General features: G+C 40.9%; 3 protein-coding genes and 2 non-coding genes across 5 annotated transcripts; 4 read left to right on the top strand and 1 right to left on the bottom strand.

Annotated features, from left to right (window-relative positions):
- Nucleotides 1–251: 251 nt before the first annotated feature.
- Nucleotides 252–1780, top strand: LOC145554398 (uncharacterized). Its single transcript, XM_081614045.1, has 2 exons — nucleotides 252–1285; nucleotides 1669–1780. The coding sequence occupies exons 1-2, from the start codon at nucleotides 474–476 to the stop codon at nucleotides 1778–1780; spliced, it is 924 nt and encodes a 307-aa protein (XP_081470171.1). The 5' UTR covers nucleotides 252–473.
- A 209-nt stretch (nucleotides 1781–1989) lies between these two features.
- Nucleotides 1990–4489, top strand: LOC145554396 (uncharacterized). Its single transcript, XM_081614043.1, has 3 exons — nucleotides 1990–2219; nucleotides 2261–2787; nucleotides 3275–4489. Exons 1-3 carry the CDS (start codon nucleotides 1990–1992, stop codon nucleotides 4303–4305), a joined length of 1788 nt encoding a protein of 595 aa, XP_081470169.1. The 3' UTR covers nucleotides 4306–4489.
- Nucleotides 4490–7551: 3062 nt separating this feature from the next.
- trnad-guc (transfer RNA aspartic acid (anticodon GUC)) lies at nucleotides 7552–7623 on the top strand. Its single transcript has one exon. It is a non-coding gene; the product is annotated as a tRNA-Asp (tRNA).
- A 2375-nt stretch (nucleotides 7624–9998) lies between these two features.
- LOC145554395 (uncharacterized) lies at nucleotides 9999–19283 on the top strand. Its single transcript, XM_081614040.1, has 7 exons — nucleotides 9999–10319; nucleotides 10421–10516; nucleotides 10651–10719; nucleotides 10943–12032; nucleotides 12397–13517; nucleotides 14005–14943; nucleotides 19177–19283. The coding sequence occupies exons 2-7, from the start codon at nucleotides 10441–10443 to the stop codon at nucleotides 19281–19283; spliced, it is 3402 nt and encodes a 1133-aa protein (XP_081470166.1). The 5' UTR covers nucleotides 9999–10319; nucleotides 10421–10440.
- trnak-cuu (transfer RNA lysine (anticodon CUU)) lies at nucleotides 16270–16342 on the bottom strand. Its single transcript has one exon. It is a non-coding gene; the product is annotated as a tRNA-Lys (tRNA).
- Nucleotides 19284–19707: the final 424 nt, after the last annotated feature.

The following is a 19707-nucleotide window of genomic DNA, read 5'->3' as shown; positions in this document are numbered from 1 at the left end:
TTTTTATTTTATTTTTTACTCTGAGTAGTTTGATTTATTAAAAGCATTTCCACACTGTCTTTCAAATATTTAGTAAATAATGTGGCTACTATTTGGAACACATTTTACAAATTTGTAATTTAATTTTTTATTTTTGTATTACTGGGAACCTAATTCCATGTGTTTTCATATCTTTTCATATCTTTATTTTTTACAGTTTCCTCAGCTCAGCCACCCTTTGATGTGCCATTGCTTCAACATGATCATGACATGAACAGCTGGAACTGTTCTCAGCATCAGAAACTGTGGATGAGGACAGAGCTGCAAGATCTTGGCCTGTGGCCTGGGTCTCGTCCTGTGCGAAATGTTGGAAATGCAATTTCCCTCTGGCGTCATCCTCCACAGCCTGAGCTCATAGACACAGTGGCTGAGCTCCCGTCGCCCAACTTTTTCAGCTTCACCCATTCTTTATTTGGAAACCTGAAAATGAAATTATGTCGAGGCTGAAAAATAACTACAACCTCCCATGTCTTCATGGATGTCCTCAACCACAAGTAGTTTCCGCTGGTGTGGGCCGACCTCGGGGGATTGTTGGGACCAGTGGGCAATATGACATCCTGTCCTCTAGACTTTGCTGTAAGTCTTGTCGGAAGACCTGGTTTGCTGACAGTCCTCGTTGGCTGGAGAAGCTGCCCAGAAGATTCACCAACCTGCTGCCTGCATTTCTTACTTACAAGAAGGCCATCTGTAAGTCAGTCATGGATGAACTCAGACGCACCGGAAAGTCACCAGCAGATATGGCCAAGCAAGTGAATGAGCTCATGCATCTCAAATATGAACGAGCTCATTTAGCTTATCTACAGGCCATTGAGAGCGTCTGGGATGCAGAGGCTGGGGTACAGGGACAGAGGACCATTGGGCAGTTCTTCAGAAAAAGCCACACACCCTATCCATTTAACTCCTATGAAGATCCAAATGGCTGGTGTGGTATCTCTGTGTCTGCTTTCTACCTCACAGACTGTTTGCTAGAGGAGTACAGACGTCAAGAGCCAGCTTTGTCAAGACTCCTTCAAGGCACATTTGGGCAGGTCTTCAGGTCTGATCACACCAGGAAGGTGGCACGAAAGGTCACTTTAGCATCTGGAATCATGTCCAGCTACGCAATTATGAATGAACACTGGTTAATTGTCTCCTGGGTCATGGTTCAGTCAGAGAGTGAAAAATCCTTGGAACCAATGTACCAGGGGATGGCCAAGAGGTACGATGACGCTGGAGTGGAGAAGGCAGGCTTCCACTGGGTGCACAGGTACGAACAGCCACCCACTGCTTTCATTGCTTTTCAAACTGCAACAAATTCTGGTGTGGTTCACATGAGAGACGCATACAGAAAGACAACATCAAAAATTGAAATATCACAAATATCCCAAATTAAAAATCATGTCTATTTAAAAAAATTAGGCAATGTGTATGTCCTTCCTTCCTTCCTTCCTTCCTTCCTTCCTTCCTTCCTTCCTTCCTTCCTTCCTTCCTTCCTTCCTTCCTTCCTTCCTTCCTTCCTTCCTTCCTCCCTCCCTCCCTCCCTCCCTCCCTCCTCCCTCCCTCCCTCCCTCCCTCCCTCCCTCCCTCCTTTGGGAAATTGTTCACTAATTTTTCTGTTGATTGTTAAAGATCCTTTCATATATTTTTTAGGGATTGCTGTGCTTCCTTCAAGATCGAAGAATCCATCCCTGGTGAGCATTTAAACTGGGATGCCTGGAGAACAACCCCTTCCGTTGTGTCTGCAGCTACTTCAGGACCCTAACAAACACCTGTGCCTCTAGGTCATGCTACAATTCAAACATTGTCGTGAAGCTGGACTTGTTCCACTGTTTGCAGCGCTTTTCAAGGGAGTGCACATCAGAACATCACCTTCTTTTCAGCACTTTCTGTCAGCTCCTCTCTGCTGCTTTCTCTGTAGTAGATCAGGAGGATCTGAAGAAGCTGAAGGAGGCCTATGTGTCCTGTGGTATTATGCCTCCCAATCCAACAAAACAACACATCCGGGAGCACTGCAGGACCAAAATACCACCTCCCACAGAGCTGCTGGACAGAGTGGAGAGAGTCATGAAGCATTTTCACCTGGCCAAGGATCCTAACGACGTCCCTCTGTTCAAGTTCTCTATGCTGAAGACGTGGCGCATTCAGCGAATACATATTCTCAGAGGATGCTTGAGTGACCCTGAGCTGTCTGAGGGAATAATGTACAGACATGGTGGGACACTTCAGCTCAACCATGTGCCAGGAGAAGTAGCAAAGGTCCCATCTGGATTCCTGTGCGAGGTACGTCTCAGCAAGAGGGCTACCATTTCCATCAGGCTCAGTGGGTAACTGGAAATGTGGTCTCCACTGAGCTGTTCCAAGCACAGGGCATGACAGGAGTTGTGCGTTGGAACTATCAGAGACTGGTGGACCTGAAGCAGCCTGGAGTTGTCCTTCCTGCTGTATTTGATCCAGCTTTGATAGCTGAGTTAAATACATCTGCAAAAAGAATCACTGGCCAGGAAAAGTACCCTGCACTTCACATCTCAAACAGGGACACTGGAGAAAGATTTGGACTTGAGTACAAAGAACCAGGGTGTCGGCCAGTACCTCTTGACTGGGACAAGCACAAGTCTTTAAAAAGAGGAGAAGGACCTCATTCAAAGCTATCACCCAAGACTGAGGAAATACAACCTCCATCTGTAACTGTTCCTCCACCTGCAGAGAGATCAGCCTCCCAACCGGCCTCTAGTCCTTCCTCTTGTGAAATTGCCCAAATTTCTCCAAAAGGTGAGCAAACACAATGCTATGTATTGTTTGTTATTACGCAGTTAGTCAGCCCCGCCCACATCTCACCACACCACAATTCCCAGCCCAGTGTCAATAAATGTTGCAGCCTATTCCTTAATAATTAGTGATCATTATACAACAATCAAGTTGTTACTGTCAATTCAAAGACACAAACCTAAATCTCTATAATGCATTATTACATCTTAATCAATCACGAATACAGAACATATATTTTGATTACACAGTACAGACATTCTTACTCTTACATGTGTATATTTTATACTTGTTTCTCTTAATCATCATTAAATCAATATACAAGATTTGCTGTTATTTCTCAGGCCTTTCTCAGGCCTTTATTCCGTTTTCTGCGTGTACCTGGACAGATCTCACTCTCTTATACCAGTTTTCACGGCAGTATTTACATTTATGCGTTCAATTTTTTGAATTTATACCTTAGACTAATGATTTTTACTTCATTGTGTTTCAGAGACTTCACATCCTCTTCCTCTGAGGTCCTCACCAAGAAGTGCCCGCACTGGACCTGTAAAGACAGGTGGGCGTGTCTTTGTGTTAGACCACACACGGTGGACCCCACAAATGAAAGAGGCAATAGATGGCTTGCTTCAGAAACACCATGGGGAAAAAGACATCCTGAAAGTGGTAGATCAGGAGTATGCACAGATTGTTCATCAGACTGCCACGGATCCTAACAGCATGTTTCACCCAACTACTAAGCGACACATCTCTGGGTATGTGAAACATGTGGCAAAGCTACTTAACACCAGTTCTGCAATGAATACAAGCCCTGAGAAACTGCTGGACACACAGGAACTGTGGCACTCATTAACTGAGGGTCAGCCATCCAGTGTTCATGTGACCGCCATCCAGCCCGATGTCTTCAACCCACCTACTCCCGCTTCAGCAACACCAATTACAGCCGAATCCCTAGAAAAAATAGTGGAGGGAATTTTACAAAAGCAGAGTCAACAACCCGAGCAGCAGCAGAAGAAGAAACAAACCAAAAGGTGTCTGTCTTGCGGACAGCCTAAGTCTCGTTATGAGACTTCTGGCTCCTCCGTTCACTTCTTCTTTCAGCAGGGGCCCGTTAGGTACTTTTACTGCTCTAAAAAGGTTTATGACACATATGCCGCAGAAGGACTATCAACACCCAACATGACCTTCGAGGAGTTCTCCACCACCACCTTTTTCCAAAAGGAACTCCTGGAAACCAAGAAGCGGGTGGATGAGAAGGCTGAAAAGAAAAGAAAAAGAACAGAACCTCAGCCAACTGGCCGGGTTTGCAGGTTCTGCCACATGGACCTCAAACAAGGTCCCAATAGCCCACACATCCACTCTGGGTTCCCTGGTGTGGCAGGGAAATACATATATTGTCCTGCAAAGGTTCTGTCCATGTACAAGTCTCAGGGTATGGCTAAGGAGATGACTTGGAAGGAATTCTGCAAATCACCTTTTTATGAGGCAGAGCGACAAAGATGGATGGCTGAAAAGAAAAAATAAATATTACATGGTTCTATTGAGATGTTTAGGTATTCTATTATTATTCTATATTCCGTATATTTATATAGATAAAAAATCAAAATATGCTGTAAATATGGCAAGCTTTTGTAATGTAAAAAGTTGAATATGTAAATATTTAAACTGTTGTTTTTCTCTGTTAATACAAAGTAAATATAAATATGTCAACAAATGTGCTTCTTTTTTACTAAATTACACATTATATGAGATCAATGTAAACTATGCATATAGAATATAATTTATTCACTGTCAATGTACATTTATACAAGATTTAAGATCAGTTCAAAAACTATGCAAATAATGCATTGCTTTGGAACTGATCTTACAAAACAAGATCAGTTCCAAAAATGGAACCATGTATTGGCGATAAACCAATATGTTTTTAGATTGGTTTATCACCATAACCACATATATGTGGTTATATTTACATATATACAGATAAGTAACTATGTAATTAGTGAATCTGAGAGTTCAGTGTGTTAATTGCCACCCTGTGGAACAAGTTAAAGTTAAGGTATTATGCTGCTAAAAGAGTAATGACTCCTACTAGCAGTATATTATCATACATTTAATTATAATAATTAAAAACAGACAAAATAATTATAAGGGAGTCACAATTAGTAAATCATTGTAGCTGTTTGGTTGTATAGTTTTAGACCAAACAATAATGCTACAATGCCTGTAATCAGAGGTCTTCTATTTTCTATCACTGCAATTTCAAACAATTACCAGAATTTGAAACAATTTACAGTATAACGGCTGCAACATTTATTGACACTGGGCTGGGAATTGAACCTGGACCCACAAAGACACAACCATTCCAGAGTCTTTGGTGATTTGTTTCCTTATTACATGAATAAGGAAATTTTTTTTACATTTTTCATAGAGTTATGTGGTTTTTCCATCTGTGGGTGGGAAGTAATTGTTTTTCTAATAAATATGTATTTATTAGAATATAAACACTAAAAATAGAAAAGATTGGGTAAAGTAACATAAGCTTCTGCCAGAGCTGGGAGTCGAACTCGGGTCCTGCAGGTATGTCCTGTTTTGCATGGTGACAGCGCATTACACCTATTCGCGGCTGGCCCCCGCGTGGCAGGCGAGAATTCTACCACTGAACCACCAATGCTTACATATCCATGGGCCTGCCCTTGCACACACACACACACACAATTTCCTGTTCTTCCACTGAACTGGGGACTTGGTATGAACTTCCATACGTTTCAGTTACTGCATTCATGCCTACCCATAACCAAGAGGTTCCACTATATTAGGACTGGGCTTTGGTCTCTATAAGGCCCATCAGTCTTCAGATGACTATATTTTAGTAACTTGTCATATTGGTACTTAAAACCCACACACACAAACTGCTACGTTGCCTCAGCTGACCCGAGAACACCAGGTCAAGGGTTTGGTGGCAGTTCCTCATTAGTATAGTGGTGAGTATCCCCGCCTGTCACGCGGGAGACCGGGATTCAATTCCCTGACGGGGAGGATGCACCATTTTCCTCTGCAACATGCAGTCTGTGCTCTTCCTTTTTATAACACATCCTAATCAAGTGAACTAAAAAGGTAGTGCATTGGCCAGGAATCGAACCCAGTGAACCCAAAACACTAGGTTAATGTGTGATTCGGTTCGGCTCTAGTCCAGTGGGGAGATTCTCCATATTACGGTCTGGAGCGCAGCAGCTGCTGTTATCTCTCTGCTGATTTGCAGCCACACTCAGCAACGGAGAACCTCAAGGTTCTGGTTCTAATGGATTAAATAAATCCAGATATGTTATTTTGTCTTATAAATAAAATTTCCAGGCCCAATAACAATGATAAATACTCAGATTATGAACGTTATTATTTTTTTTAATTCAAACAAAAAATAAAATTCACATCACACCAAGCTAATATTGTGTAGTTCTGGTGTTTCATACTGTCGGAACAACTCAGATCTATAACAGATCTCAGATTTTCCCTGTTTTTTCTTTATTACTGTCAGTTCTTCAAAAAAACGAGCTGCTTGCACCGATGCTAATTCACGGTCATTCTGTTACAAAACTTAACGATCTTGTTCCTGTCGCACCCCGTGATTAAACTCACAATTGCGATAATCTGTACTGAGCAGCTCTCTGATAGCAGACGGTGTGTCCGTAAACAAGTTTTACTAAATATTGTATTGTAACTGAAAAGAGAGCAGTAACTTCTATCATGAATACAGACTAGAAAAATACCCTACAAATTACAATGAAATAATGCTACTTCCGCTAGCCGCCGGAAGTAACACCCATAATCGTTTCCCCAGTAAGCCCCTCAGGAATAAGGTCAATACGGCCCATCAGTCTTCAAAGGGTTAGTAAATATGCCAAACACATTTAATATTGTACTTCCATCAAACTGATGTGAGATGGTATCCTTAGTTCCTAAGTCTTCATTTAGCCACTGGTTTAGATTTATGGATGTCACCTGAGTCAAAATCCAGATCAAGATGTGGAAGTCAACAATAAACTCAGTAGACAACAACAATGAGTTTGTGAGGGAGGATGTCACAAGCTAGGGGTGTGATTCCCCCTAGCTGAGGGGGTGTAGCGCAGGTGGTGTGCGCCGTGTATGAAAGGCATGTACAAAATCAAACGTCCCGAGTCATGTGACGCATGTGGGAGCCTTTTCTGAAACTGTCTTCAACTTGAACAATTAGGATCGTCATGTCTTCGTTGACTAAGACTGAAGGTGAGTTGGTAAATGTGGTGCCTTGAGAACAGGTGCAGGAGAGGCATGAGAAAACTGACAAAGGTGGCGAGTGGCAGTGCCGGAGTTCCCACAGTCTCAACATGGTGGGAGTGGTGCTGAGCTGCCAGGGCAGCCCCATGTGACTTTCAGCTTTAATTACGTCTGAGCAGAAAACTTTGTATAAGCATGGATCCACCCACGATAATGGTTATAAGATTGAAACAGTATCCACACGTGACGTGTTCCAATGTCTAGAGGAAGTCCTCAAAAATCTTTAAATATAAAACAGGAAGCAACAATGTCTGTCTGGAAGGTTGTATTTTGGCCAAACTTACAAGACTGGCTGCTGGAATTGTACTGATGTATTCAGAATCAAAAATTCAAACCCTCATGACCTCAGACAATGCATTTTGGTGAAAGACAACGCATTAAGGCTACTTAAAATCCACACGTAACCTCTAGGTTGCCTCAGCTGGACCCGAGAACAACAGGTGGAAGGTCTATGGTAACTCCTCGTTAGTATAGTGGTGAGTATCCCCGCCTGTCACGCGGGAGACCGGGGTTCAATTCCCCGACGGGGAGGATGTACCATTTTCTTCTGCAACATACAGTCTCTGCTCTTCAATTTTATAACACCCCACATACAAGTTAGCAAAAAGCAATGCATTGGCCGGGAATCGAACCCGGGCCTCCCGCGTGGCAGCTGAGAATTGTTTAGCTAAACGGCCCTAAACCGTTTCCCATTCATTTCCAATGGTAGTCCTAAACCACTACGGACGCAATATATTTTTGACCACTAAGCCGTGGTGGCGCTGTTCAATCTTATGTCCGGGGGTGACACACTTGGATTCAGAGGAAGACAACTTTCCGGCTGTTAGACTGAGATTTTTAGGACAAATTACCGGCGTTAAGCGGAGAGGAGGAAAAATATCAAAGAAAAGCGATCTTCACATCCATCCTTCTTCATTTTAATAGGTAAGTGATGCCGATGGATATAAAACATGTTTATCGTCACGGTCGCGTCTTTTCGGCCGAATATATTACATGTAGCGGTAGCGTTACTTTCTACTACTTCGGTGTCTGGCGTTATCTAGTCATATAATTTGTTTTCTGATTTAATGTTATGTTTGGTTTATGTGTCGGTGCCTGACACTGAAGCTGAATTAAAATCATGCTGATGTCTGAAGTATTATGACACTGCCTAACAAACCGCAACTATTGTCATTGCTACTGTATGTATAGTATGTTTGACTATCGTATCATGTCAAACATGTGTGATGATGATAAAGTCAGCATTTTTACTAAATCATATATTCCATTTCAATCTGTGTTAATTTTTTTGTGAGATGATCAAACACGTCTCTTTTAAATCAGATTATACTCGTAAATGGGGATCTGATTACAGTAGAAGCAAATAAAAACATAGATAAAAAATTATATCTTATGTCCCTCCTGTCTTTGGGTGTATTTGTTTTAATACATTTCTAATTAGGCCTCTTCCAGACTCTAGATAAAATATTTTTTCCACAACAAAATCTTGCTTAAATTATATTTTATAGAAAATTGGAATTTAATTAAAATGTATTGTTCTACATTGATTAGCTCTAATGTATTAATCATAACATTTAAAGAAAATGTATTTCAAAGGTTTTAAAGTATTTTGTTTAACACCTGATCCATCCTTTTTTGCTCTATACTAGGTCAAAATGCAGAAGACCATTTTTTATCCAGGGAGACTAAGTGTGGTTTTCCGCAAGGGACCCCTTGGCTTTCTTCTCCAGGATCCCTCTCCTGAGGCCAAGAAAATAAAAAATAATCCCAGTCTGTGGGACAAGTCTGAGCCCAAGAGAGAGGATGTTGTGCGGCAGAATGCTTTGACTGTGGTCCGGGAAAGAGGAGGGGATGTCACAGATGTGTCAGAGGTCCTGGGAGATTACAGCCTCCAATTTGGAAAATATAAAGGGAAGAGTTTCCGATGGCTCTTAGAAAATGATGCAGGTTACACTTTGTACCTCATCAGAAACCTTCAGGAGGAGGAGGAAGCTGGGATCTGTATAACTGAGAGCCTTAGCAAAGTAAGCCTCCTTACTTTTGTGAAATATGCTCTCAGTTTTAAAGAAATTAAAGATGCCCTGGAATATGAAGCCAGCAGAGACAATGTTACAGCAGCCTGTTCTGAACATGACCAGCTGGTTGGTTTGGTTCTCGGGCCAAGAGCACGTGGAAGGAAATATGGGATGGTAGAGAAGATGGTTATGCTGCCTTCATAGTGAAGAAGACCTGCCTTCCTGGGACCAGGATGAAGAAGCTGCAGCAGTACCTGCTCAAGAGACAACAGTCCTCCTCCAGTCAAACCAACACACCATCCAGTGAACCAGATACATCTCTGGGTGAGCAATAAAGAATGGTGCATTAAAAGTGTTAAGATGACAGGGCAAATATTGCCTTAAAAATTAAATATTCCTCCGATTGATCCTTGATTTTTGTATACAATTATTTTTTGTCTCTTATAGTGATGGAGGAGGACGAAGGATTGGAGGCTGCAATGCTAAACATCTCACCCTCTAAAATCTTGAGCAGTAAACAGATTATGGTTTTGTTTGCTGAAAGTCTAAAATATGTTCTGCTTGCACTTAGTTTCTCTCACACATTTATCTCTGCGTATCCAGTGTCAGGGTCATCGGAAACAGAGAGAACCCCAGTGTCAAAAGCATCTTCAAGAGCAAAGACAGGTTTTTCTTAAAATAGGAGGTTTCAGAACTGGAGTATTATTCTCTCTTACGATGAATAACCCTCCAACCCTGAGCCTTGACCATGTTCCTGTGTTCTGGCCACGTTCCGGTCAAGTTCCTGTTACAATATTGCTGTTTGCTACCGTTACTCTGCATGTCAAAGGACTATGAATTGATGGAGAGGCTGGTGAGTATAGATTTCAATTCTGCATGCTTACCTCTTTTTTTTTTTTTTTTTTTGAATTATTTGTTACTAACAGCATGTTTATTTAAGTGCTGTTGTTCCTCCTGCTAAAGCTAAAAGTCAAGTGTTCAATGTGGAGTTTGTTTTGTTTCCCACATTTGGAAATGACCTTCTAAATATTTTTAGAAGTCTAATAAGCAGAAGGAATAAAAGTACAACTTTTTGAGTTTTCACCTACACCATCTGTCGAGTTCAGTTGTGATTTACACAGTGACTGATATATTCTCTTTATTTAGGACCAACTGCAACAGTATCCAGGCCTTTTGACGCATCAGGTGAACCGGAATCCTCAACAGCTGGCAGTAAAGAGTTTTAAATTATATTGTTGAATAGAAATCTTATACTTGTAAATATTTTTAGGCAATAAACGTTCTTTTTTTTACTTCCTTCTGACTATTTACAGTCCTGGCAATCACACAAAAGATGCCTGTGGCCCTTCCATCACAGCTGTCATTTATGGTGAAGGAAACAGCAAGTGCAAAAGAATCAGAGGTTAAAGGTTAGTTTAAACTAATCTTTAAAGATCTGTTTGTTGCATAGGTAGCACTATCACTATTCACAGCTACTTTATCTGTTGTCTTAATATATAATGAAGCCACAGAGAAATAACAGAATGAAAACACTTCTCTTCAGATTCCAGTGCAAGCGCAGCTTCAACCACTGCACAGAGAGTCCTTTCCTTTGCAGACAGTGCTGAAGACGGTAAGAACAGATTGCATCCAAAAAACTTTTTTATTTTATTTTTTACTCTGAGTAGTTTGATTTATTAAAAGCATTTCCACACTGTCTTTCAAATATTTAGTAAATAATGTGGCTACTATTTGGAACACATTTTACAAATTTGTAATTTAATTTTTTATTTTTGTATTACTGGGAACCTAATTCCATGTGTTTTCATATCTTTTCATATCTTTATTTTTTACAGCTTCCTCAGCTCAGCCACCCTTTCATGTGCCCTTGATTCAACATGATCATGACATGAACAGCTGGAACTGTTCTCAGCATCAGAAACTGTGGATGAGGACAGAGCTGCAAGATCTTGGCCTGTGGCCTGGGTCTCGTCCTGTGCGAAATGTTGGAAATGCAATTTCCCTCTGGCGTCATCCTCCACAGCCTGAGCTCATAGACACAGTGGCTGAGCTCCCGTCGCCCAACTTTTTTCAGCTTCACCCATTCTTTATTTGGAAACCTGAAAATGAAATTATGTCGAGGCTGAAAAATAACTACAACCTCCCATGTCTTCATGGATGTCCTCAACCACAAGTAGTTTCCGCTGGTGTGGGCCGACCTCGGGTGATTGTTGGGACCAGTGGGCAATATTACATCCTGTCCTCTAGACTTTGCTGTAAGTCTTGTCGGAAGACCTGGTTTGCTGACAGTCCTCGTTGGCTTGAGAAGCTGCCCAGAAGATTCACCAACCTGCTGCCAGCATTTCTTACTTACAAGAAGGCCATCTGTAAGTCAGTCATGGATGAACTCAGACGCACCGGAAAGTCACCAGCAGATATGGCCAAGCAAGTGAATGAGCTCATGCATCTCAAATATGAACGAGCTCATTTAGCTTATCTACAGGCCATTGAGAGCGTCTGGGATGCAGAGGCTGGGGTACAGGGACAGAGGACCATTGGGCAGTTCTTCAGAAAAAGCCACACACCCTATCCATTTAACTCCTATGAAGATCCAAATGGCTGGTGTGGTATCTCTGTGTCTGCTTTCTACCTCACAGACTGTTTGCTAGAGGAGTACAGACGTCAAGAGCCAGCTTTGTCAAGACTCCTTCAAGGCACATTTGGGCAGGTCTTCAGGTCTGATCACACCAGGAAGGTGGCACGAAAGGTCACTTTAGCATCTGGAATCATGTCCAGCTACGCAATTATGAATGAACACTGGTTAATTGTCTCCTGGGTCATGGTTCAGTCAGAGAGTGAAAAATCCTTGGAACCAATGTACCAGGGGATGGCCAAGAGGTACGATGACGCTGGAGTGGAGAAGGCAGGCTTCCACTGGGTGCACAGGTACGAACAGCCACCCACTGCTTTCATTGCTTTTCAAACTGCAACAAATTCTGGTGTGGTTCACATGAGAGACGCATACAGAAAGACAACATCAAAAATTGAAATATCACAAATATCCCAAATTAAAAATCATGTCTATTTAAAAAAATTAGGCAATGTGTATGTCCTTCCTTCCTTCCTTCCTTCCTTCCTTCCTTCCTTCCTTCCTTCCTTCCTTCCTTCCTTCCTTCCTTCCTTCCTTCCTTCCTTCCTTCCCTCCCTCCCTCCCTCCCTCCCTCCCTCCCTCCCCCCTCCCTCCCTCCTTTGGGAAATTGTTCACTAATTTTTCTGTTGATTGTTAAAGATCCTTTCATATATTTTTTAGGGATTGCTGTGCTTCCTTCAAGATCGAAGAATCCATCCCTGGTGAGCATTTAAACTGGGATGCCTGGAGAACAACCCCTTCCGTTGTGTCTGCAGCTACTTCAGGACCCCTAACAAACACCTGTGCCTCTAGGTCATGCTACAATTCAAACATTGTCGTGAAGCTGGACTTGTTCCACTGTTTGCAGCGCTTTTCAAGGGAGTGCACATCAGAACATCACCTTCTTTTCAGCACTTTCTGTCAGCTCCTCTCTGCTGCTTTCTCTGTAGTAGATCAGGAGGATCTGAAGAAGCTGAAGGAGGCCTATGTGTCCTGTGGTATTATGCCTCCCAATCCAACAAAACAACACATCCGGGAGCACTGCAGGACCAAAATACCACCTCCCACAGAGCTGCTGGACAGAGTGGAGAGAGTCATGAAGCATTTTCACCTGGCCAAGGATCCTAACGACGTCCCTCTGTTCAAGTTCTCTATGCTGAAGACGTGGCGCATTCAGCGAATACATATTCTCAGAGGATGCTTGAGTGACCCTGAGCTGTCTGAGGGAATAATGTACAGACATGGTGGGACACTTCAGCTCAACCATGTGCCAGGAGAAGTAGCAAAGGTCCCCATCTGGATTCCTGTGCGAGGTACGTCTCAGCAAGAGGGCTACCATTTCCATCAGGCTCAGTGGGTAACTGGAAATGTGGTCTCCACTGAGCTGTTCCAAGCACAGGGCATGACAGGAGTTGTGCGTTGGAACTATCAGAGACTGGTGGACCTGAAGCAGCCTGGAGTTGTCCTTCCTGCTGTATTTGATCCAGCTTTGATAGCTGAGTTAAATACATCTGCAAAAAGAATCACTGGCCAGGAAAAGTACCCTGCACTTCACATCTCAAACAGGGACACTGGAGAAAGATTTGGACTTGAGTACAAAGAACCAGGGTGTCGGCCAGTACCTCTTGACTGGGACAAGCACAAGTCTTTAAAAAGAGGAGAAGGACCTCATTCAAAGCTATCACCCAAGACTGAGGAAATACAACCTCCATCTGTAACTGTTCCTCCACCTGCAGAGAGATCAGCCTCCCAACCGGCCTCTAGTCCTTCCTCTTGTGAAATTGCCCAAATTTCTCCAAAAGGTGAGCAAACACAATGCTATGTATTGTTTGTTATTACGCAGTTAGTCAGCCCCGCCCACATCTCACCACACCACAATTCCCAGCCCAGTGTCAATAAATGTTGCAGCCTATTCCTTAATAATTAGTGATCATTATACAACAATCAAGTTGTTACTGTCAATTCAAAGACACAAACCTAAATCTCTATAATGCATTATTACATCTTAATCAATCACGAATACAGAACATATATTTTGATTACACAGTACAGACATTCTTACTCTTACATGTGTATATTTTATACTTGTTTCTCTTAATCATCATTAAATCAATATACAAGATTTGCTGTTATTTCTCAGGCCTTTCTCAGGCCTTTATTCCGTTTTCTGCGTGTACCTGGACAGATCTCACTCTCTTATACCAGTTTTCACGGCAGTATTTACATTTATGCGTTCAATTTTTTGAATTTATACCTTAGACTAATGATTTTTACTTCATTGTGTTTCAGAGACTTCACATCCTCTTCCTCTGAGGTCCTCACCAAGAAGTGCCCGCACTGGACCTGTAAAGACAGGTGGGCGTGTCTTTGTGTTAGACCACACACGGTGGACCCCACAAATGAAAGAGGCAATAGATGGCTTGCTTCAGAAACACCATGGGGAAAAAGACATCCTGAAAGTGGTAGATCAGGAGTATGCACAGATTGTTCATCAGACTGCCACGGATCCTAACAGCATGTTTCACCCAACTACTAAGCGACACATCTCTGGGTATGTGAAACATGTGGCAAAGCTACTTAACACCAGTTCTGCAATGAATACAAGCCCTGAGAAACTGCTGGACACACAGGAACTGTGGCACTCATTAACTGAGGGTCAGCCATCCAGTGTTCATGTGACCGCCATCCAGCCCGATGTCTTCAACCCACCTACTCCCGCTTCAGCAACACCAATTACAGCCAAATCCCTAGAAAAAATAGTGGAGGGAATTTTACAAAAGCAGAGTCAACAACCCGAGCAGCAGCAGAAGAAGAAACAAACCAAAAGGTGTCTGTCTTGCGGACAGCCTAAGTCTCGTTATGAGACTTCTGGCTCCTCCGTTCACTTCTTCTTTCAGCAGGGGCCCGTTAGGTACTTTTACTGCTCTAAAAAGGTTTATGACACATATGCCGCAGAAGGACTATCAACACCCAACATGACCTTCGAGGAGTTCTCCACCACCACCTTTTTCCAAAAGGAACTCCTGGAAACCAAGAAGCGGGTGGATGAGAAGGCTGAAAAGAAAAGAAAAAGAACAGAACCTCAGCCAACTGGCCGGGTTTGCAGGTTCTGCCACATGGACCTCAAACAAGGTCCCAATAGCCCACACATCCACTCTGGGTTCCCTGGTGTGGCAGGGAAATACATATATTGTCCTGCAAAGGTTCTGTCCATGTACAAGTCTCAGGGTATGGCTAAGGAGATGACTTGGAAGGAATTCTGCAAATCACCTTTTTATGAGGCAGAGCGACAAAGATGGATGGCTGAAAAGAAAAAATAAATATTACATGGTTCTATTGAGATGTTTAGGTATTCTATTATTATTCTATATTCCGTATATTTATATAGATAAAAAATCAAAATATGCTGTAAATATGGCAAGCTTTTGTAATGTAAAAAGTTGAATATGTAAATATTTAAACTGTTGTTTTTCTCTGTTAATACAAAGTAAATATAAATATGTCAACAAATGTGCTTCTTTTTTTACTAAATTACACATTATATGAGATCAATGTAAACTATGCATATAGAATATAATTTATTCACTGTCAATGTACATTTATACAAGATTTAAGATCAGTTCAAAAACTATGCAAATAATGCATTGCTTTGGAACTGATCTTACAAAACAAGATCAGTTCCAAAAATGGAACCATGTATTGGCGATAAACCAATATGTTTTTAGATTGGTTTATCACCATAACCACATATATGTGGTTATATTTACATATATACAGATAAGTAACTATGTAATTAGTGAATCTGAGAGTTCAGTGTGTTAATTGCCACCCTGTGGAACAAGTTAAAGTTAAGGTATTATGCTGCTAAAAGAGTAATGACTCCTACTAGCAGTATATTATCATACATTTAATTATAATAATTAAAAACAGACAAAATAATTATAAGGGAGTCACAATTAGTAAATCATTGTAGCTGTTTGGTTGTATAGTTTTAGACCAAACAATAATGCTACAATGCCTGTAATCAGAGGTCTTCTATTTTCTATCACTGCAATTTCAAACAATTACCAGAATTTGAAACAATTTACAGTATAACGGCTGCAACATTTATTGACACTGGGCTGGGAATTGAACCTGGACCCACAAAGACACAACCATTCCAGAGTCTTTGGTGATTTGTTTCCTTATTACATGAATAAGGAAATTTTTTTTACATTTTTCATAGAGTTATGTGGTTTTTCCATCTGTGGGTGGGAAGTAATTGTTTTTCTAATAAATATGTATTTATTAGAATATAAACACTAAAAATAGAAAAGATTGGGTAAAGTAACATAAGCTTCTGCCAGAGCTGGGAGTCGAACTCGGGTCCTGCAGGTATGTCCTGTTTTGCATGGTGACAGCGCATTACACCTATTCGCGGCTGGCCCCCGCGTGGCAGGCGAGAATTCTACCACTGAACCACCAATGCTTACAGGAAAGGCAAGTCCTGTAAACAATGTGATACACCCACGACTCAGTCTGTGAAAGCATTGCAGGCAAGAAAAAAGTAATATGCGCCCAACGTGGGGCTCGAACCCACGACCCTGAGATTAAGAGTCTCATGCTCTACCGACTGAGCTAGCCGGGCTGATGTCTTTAATGTGGGAATTCTTTTGAAAAACATTTCAGTGAAGCAACATTCAAAACATTTCATTTTATCAGTATAAGTAAAATCAGAAAGTTCCCACAGTGTATATGCCAGAGAATAAGTTTATAAGTCACAAAATTATGTTGTTCACCTTATTTCTTGATGAAACTATGACTCAGATCTACACGTTAGCTTGTATTGATGTCTATGGGAATTGGCATTGGCATGATAGCGGTCCAAGCTAGTAGTTTCTCATAGGTTTACATGAAGGCGGTTTGACTAATGCTAATGGTAACATGCAGTACAATTGTGTGGTCTTTTTGTGCAAAAAATTAAACAGTTAAGCATGCTAGAAGCTCCATTAAATGTCTTGTATTGTGCATTGAATTAATTTCCTTGTTTTGAATGAGATTCCGTTTTTGTTGACATTATTTGATATATGCTAGTGGTTCTCAGCGTGGGCGGTACCGCCCCCCAGGGGGTGTTCAGAGGACGGCAGGGGGCGCTGGCGAACATTTTTACAAAAGGAGCGTTTGGTCGAAGGTAAACTTTACACCTTAAATACACAACAATGCCAGTTTAGACTTTGAGCAACTTGGTAAAACTGTCTTGTGTAACATTAAATCATGCTTGGCTGCAACTGTATAGAAGGCAGCTCTTCTATTCAGTGTTTGTAGCTTCTGTTAGCTTCTTGGCGCAGCTCCGTTCTCCTGCTACTGGTAGCTAAAATCACGATACCCTCACTGTGTATCCCTCTGAAAAATGAACCCATTTAAATAAAGAAATCAAGAAATCCCTCCATGGGTGATACCACGATAGAGAGCGTTCATTTAATAGCGTAAACACGGTGCTGTAAGTGGTCCGGTATGAAACGGGGGTGATAGAACAACACAGCACTTTTAAATTTCAATAATCAGAATGCAGAAATTGTTTCCATTGTTTTAAAAGGTTTATGTCAGTCTGCCTTTCCCCCATCGATACGCTTCCCGACCGCCCTGCGCCTTAGGGGCTTAAAAAAAAAAGATGAGCACATTGTGCAAAACTCTGAAACAGGAGGAGCGGGACATAAAACGGAGCGACGAACTAGATGTGAATTATGGCATAAAAACAGAGAATCCGACGCTGAACAGTGAAAAATCAACACATGATGTGTAACACATCATGTGTTGATTAGGCAGCGCAGCAGGTGATGAGATTACTGATGGTGAGCATCAATAAACGATAAAATAAATCTAGCAACAGGAAAGAAACTAAAGTGGACATAGCAATAAACCAAGAGATGATAATACTAATCAAAGAAAACTAAATGGAAATAAATGAAGAACAAAATGCAAGAATAAACTAAGAAACTAAAGTAAATACAGAGGAATACACTGTATGGCAAGAATAAACAGACACTATTTCCAGATAAAAAGTAAAATAATTTTGTTGAAATGTCATGGGTTTGTTGAGACCACATCTAGTACTGAGAATAAATATATCTTAAAGAACTGATCACTTATTTATGTTGTTAATTAGATTTGATATATTTATTTCTTCAATATTTTTTTTCATGTCAATGTTAATGTCATGAGGCTGATGACTCCATGACACTTTCAATTTGACTCATTAGGATTTTATTAAGAACCAGATTTATTCTTTGTAATTCCTGTCCAGTGAAACTATTAATCTATAAATCAATAGACAGGTCTATATAAAGATATAATCCATGTTTCTGTCTCATATTTCTATGGCATTAAAAGGATCTGAAACTTTTGTTTTTCCACTGAAAGCTCTGGTTTGCACAATAAATGCCATGTGTGTGAAGTTTTATGGATGATACTCTGATGTCCCATTCTCCTGAAGGCAGCACAGAGCTACACCACCAGAAACCGACAAACACTGAAGAGAAGAAGAGCTATGATTAATGTAGTTACAGTTCTATCCATGTTTTAATGCTCAGTCATTTTGCAAATAGTTCAAAGTTTAAACTGGCATGTTGTACATCTTTTATCTGGTCATTTTGTGCAAGATTTAACAACTAGAAAATGGCACTAAATAAGAATATTTGTTCCATTCTGGCTGCTGTTAGGCCTACTGATTTTAACTTGAATGTTTGTTGCATTTTTCGTAGACACCTGTGAAAATAATTTCTATTCCCATGGCTTTTTTGTTCTCTGGGAAATTATTTTTGATGATAAATACAGAAACAAACATAAAAATCAAAACATCTAGAATAGTGATAGTAATATTAATGATAAAATAATGGTCAGTGCAAAGTAACCTGCAAATTCTTTGGTGGGGGGCGGTGAGAGACCTGGATAAAGGCTAGGGGCGCGCTGGCCCGAAAAAGGTTGAGAAACACTGATATAAGCAGTGTTGTGAGACTCATGTATAATTAGGGTACTGAGAACCTAGCTGTTAATTATTATCTTACTGATTGCATGTTTTTCAGTTTTTCCTTTTGACTGAAAAGCTGCTGCATTGTGCCTGCAAGTATTGCGCATGTTTTTTTGTATAAATTAAGTGAATTTATTTCTAGATAATTTTTCCAGATGACATAGTCGCATTTATACCTAAAGCGAACAATTAATAGCCAATCCAGCTGATCGGCAGTGATCGGCGATCGCCAGTGATCAGCTGTCATGTGTGATCGGAAGCGGAATCAGCAGCAAAACATCCTGATCGGAGCACCGTATAACAGATGTAATTGTATTTATTCAAGTGACAATCAGTAGATAAAGCCGGAGATAATTAAAATATGCACATTTTGAAATTATATCAAACTCCAAAATAAAACTAGGAAAAATTATTAAAAACATGCCCCGTGTGAGGCTCGAACTCACGACCTTCAGATTATGAGACTGACGCGCTGCCTACTGCGCCAAAGCTGGGGAACAATAGTCTGCTTGGGGGGGGGAAGAAGGGGAAAAAGGGGGGGGAGAAGAAAGGGGAAGAGTGAGGCCAATCCCAGAGTCGCGAGTTCGATCCTACCAGTCGCCATACAATGTTTGAGTGAAAAGATTTCCCACAATCAATGTTCAAGTGTTATGAAGTAACAGCTGTTTTTTTGTATCTTGAAAACATTTTAAATGCTTTTTTTTACAGATAGTGTTAAATTATACTATATACTTGATACAGTCTATTTTAATGTCCTTAATTATACCCAGTGCTTATTTTCATTTTTCACAGCAAAACAATGATAAAAACTAAAATATTCTTGCAAGTGTCTTTCCTAAAGTACTTTTTGAGTGAAGTGAATATCTTTTTTCTAGTGTATGCTTAAAATTATTACCAATAATTCAGAATTTGAATCAGCTAACATTTACTTACAGTAAAAGACCATAGACCTTATAGGTTTCAAAGAACCAAATATTTATTCATCA

The sequence above is a fragment of the Poecilia reticulata genome, chromosome 2 (genome assembly GCF_904066995.2).
Source record: "Poecilia reticulata chromosome 2, P_reticulata-male-v2, whole genome shotgun sequence".
In the NCBI taxonomy this organism is placed as follows: Eukaryota; Metazoa; Chordata; class Actinopteri; order Cyprinodontiformes; family Poeciliidae; genus Poecilia; species Poecilia reticulata.
The sequence above is the reverse complement of the archived record's forward strand: the minus strand, read 5'-3'. Positions and strand labels throughout refer to the sequence as shown.

Coding starts and splice junctions, on each gene's coding strand:
- LOC145554398 (XM_081614045.1), top strand. CDS start 474: ATGTCGAGGCTGAAAAATAACTACAACCTCCCATGTCTTCATGGATGT. Junction 1,286..1,668: donor GGCTTCCACTGGGTGCACAG/GTACGAACAGCC, acceptor TATATTTTTTAG/GGATTGCTGTGCTTCCTTCA.
- LOC145554396 (XM_081614043.1), top strand. CDS start 1,990: ATGCCTCCCAATCCAACAAAACAACACATCCGGGAGCACTGCAGGACC. Junction 2,220..2,260: donor GAGCTGTCTGAGGGAATAAT/GTACAGACATGG, acceptor ACCATGTGCCAG/GAGAAGTAGCAAAGGTCCCA. Junction 2,788..3,274: donor TGCCCAAATTTCTCCAAAAG/GTGAGCAAACAC, acceptor ATTGTGTTTCAG/AGACTTCACATCCTCTTCCT.
- LOC145554395 (XM_081614040.1), top strand. CDS start 10,441: ATGCCTGTGGCCCTTCCATCACAGCTGTCATTTATGGTGAAGGAAACA. Junction 10,720..10,942: donor TGCAGACAGTGCTGAAGACG/GTAAGAACAGAT, acceptor TATTTTTTACAG/CTTCCTCAGCTCAGCCACCC. Junction 14,944..19,176: donor GTCCATGTACAAGTCTCAGG/GTATGGCTAAGG, acceptor CACGACCTTCAG/ATTATGAGACTGACGCGCTG.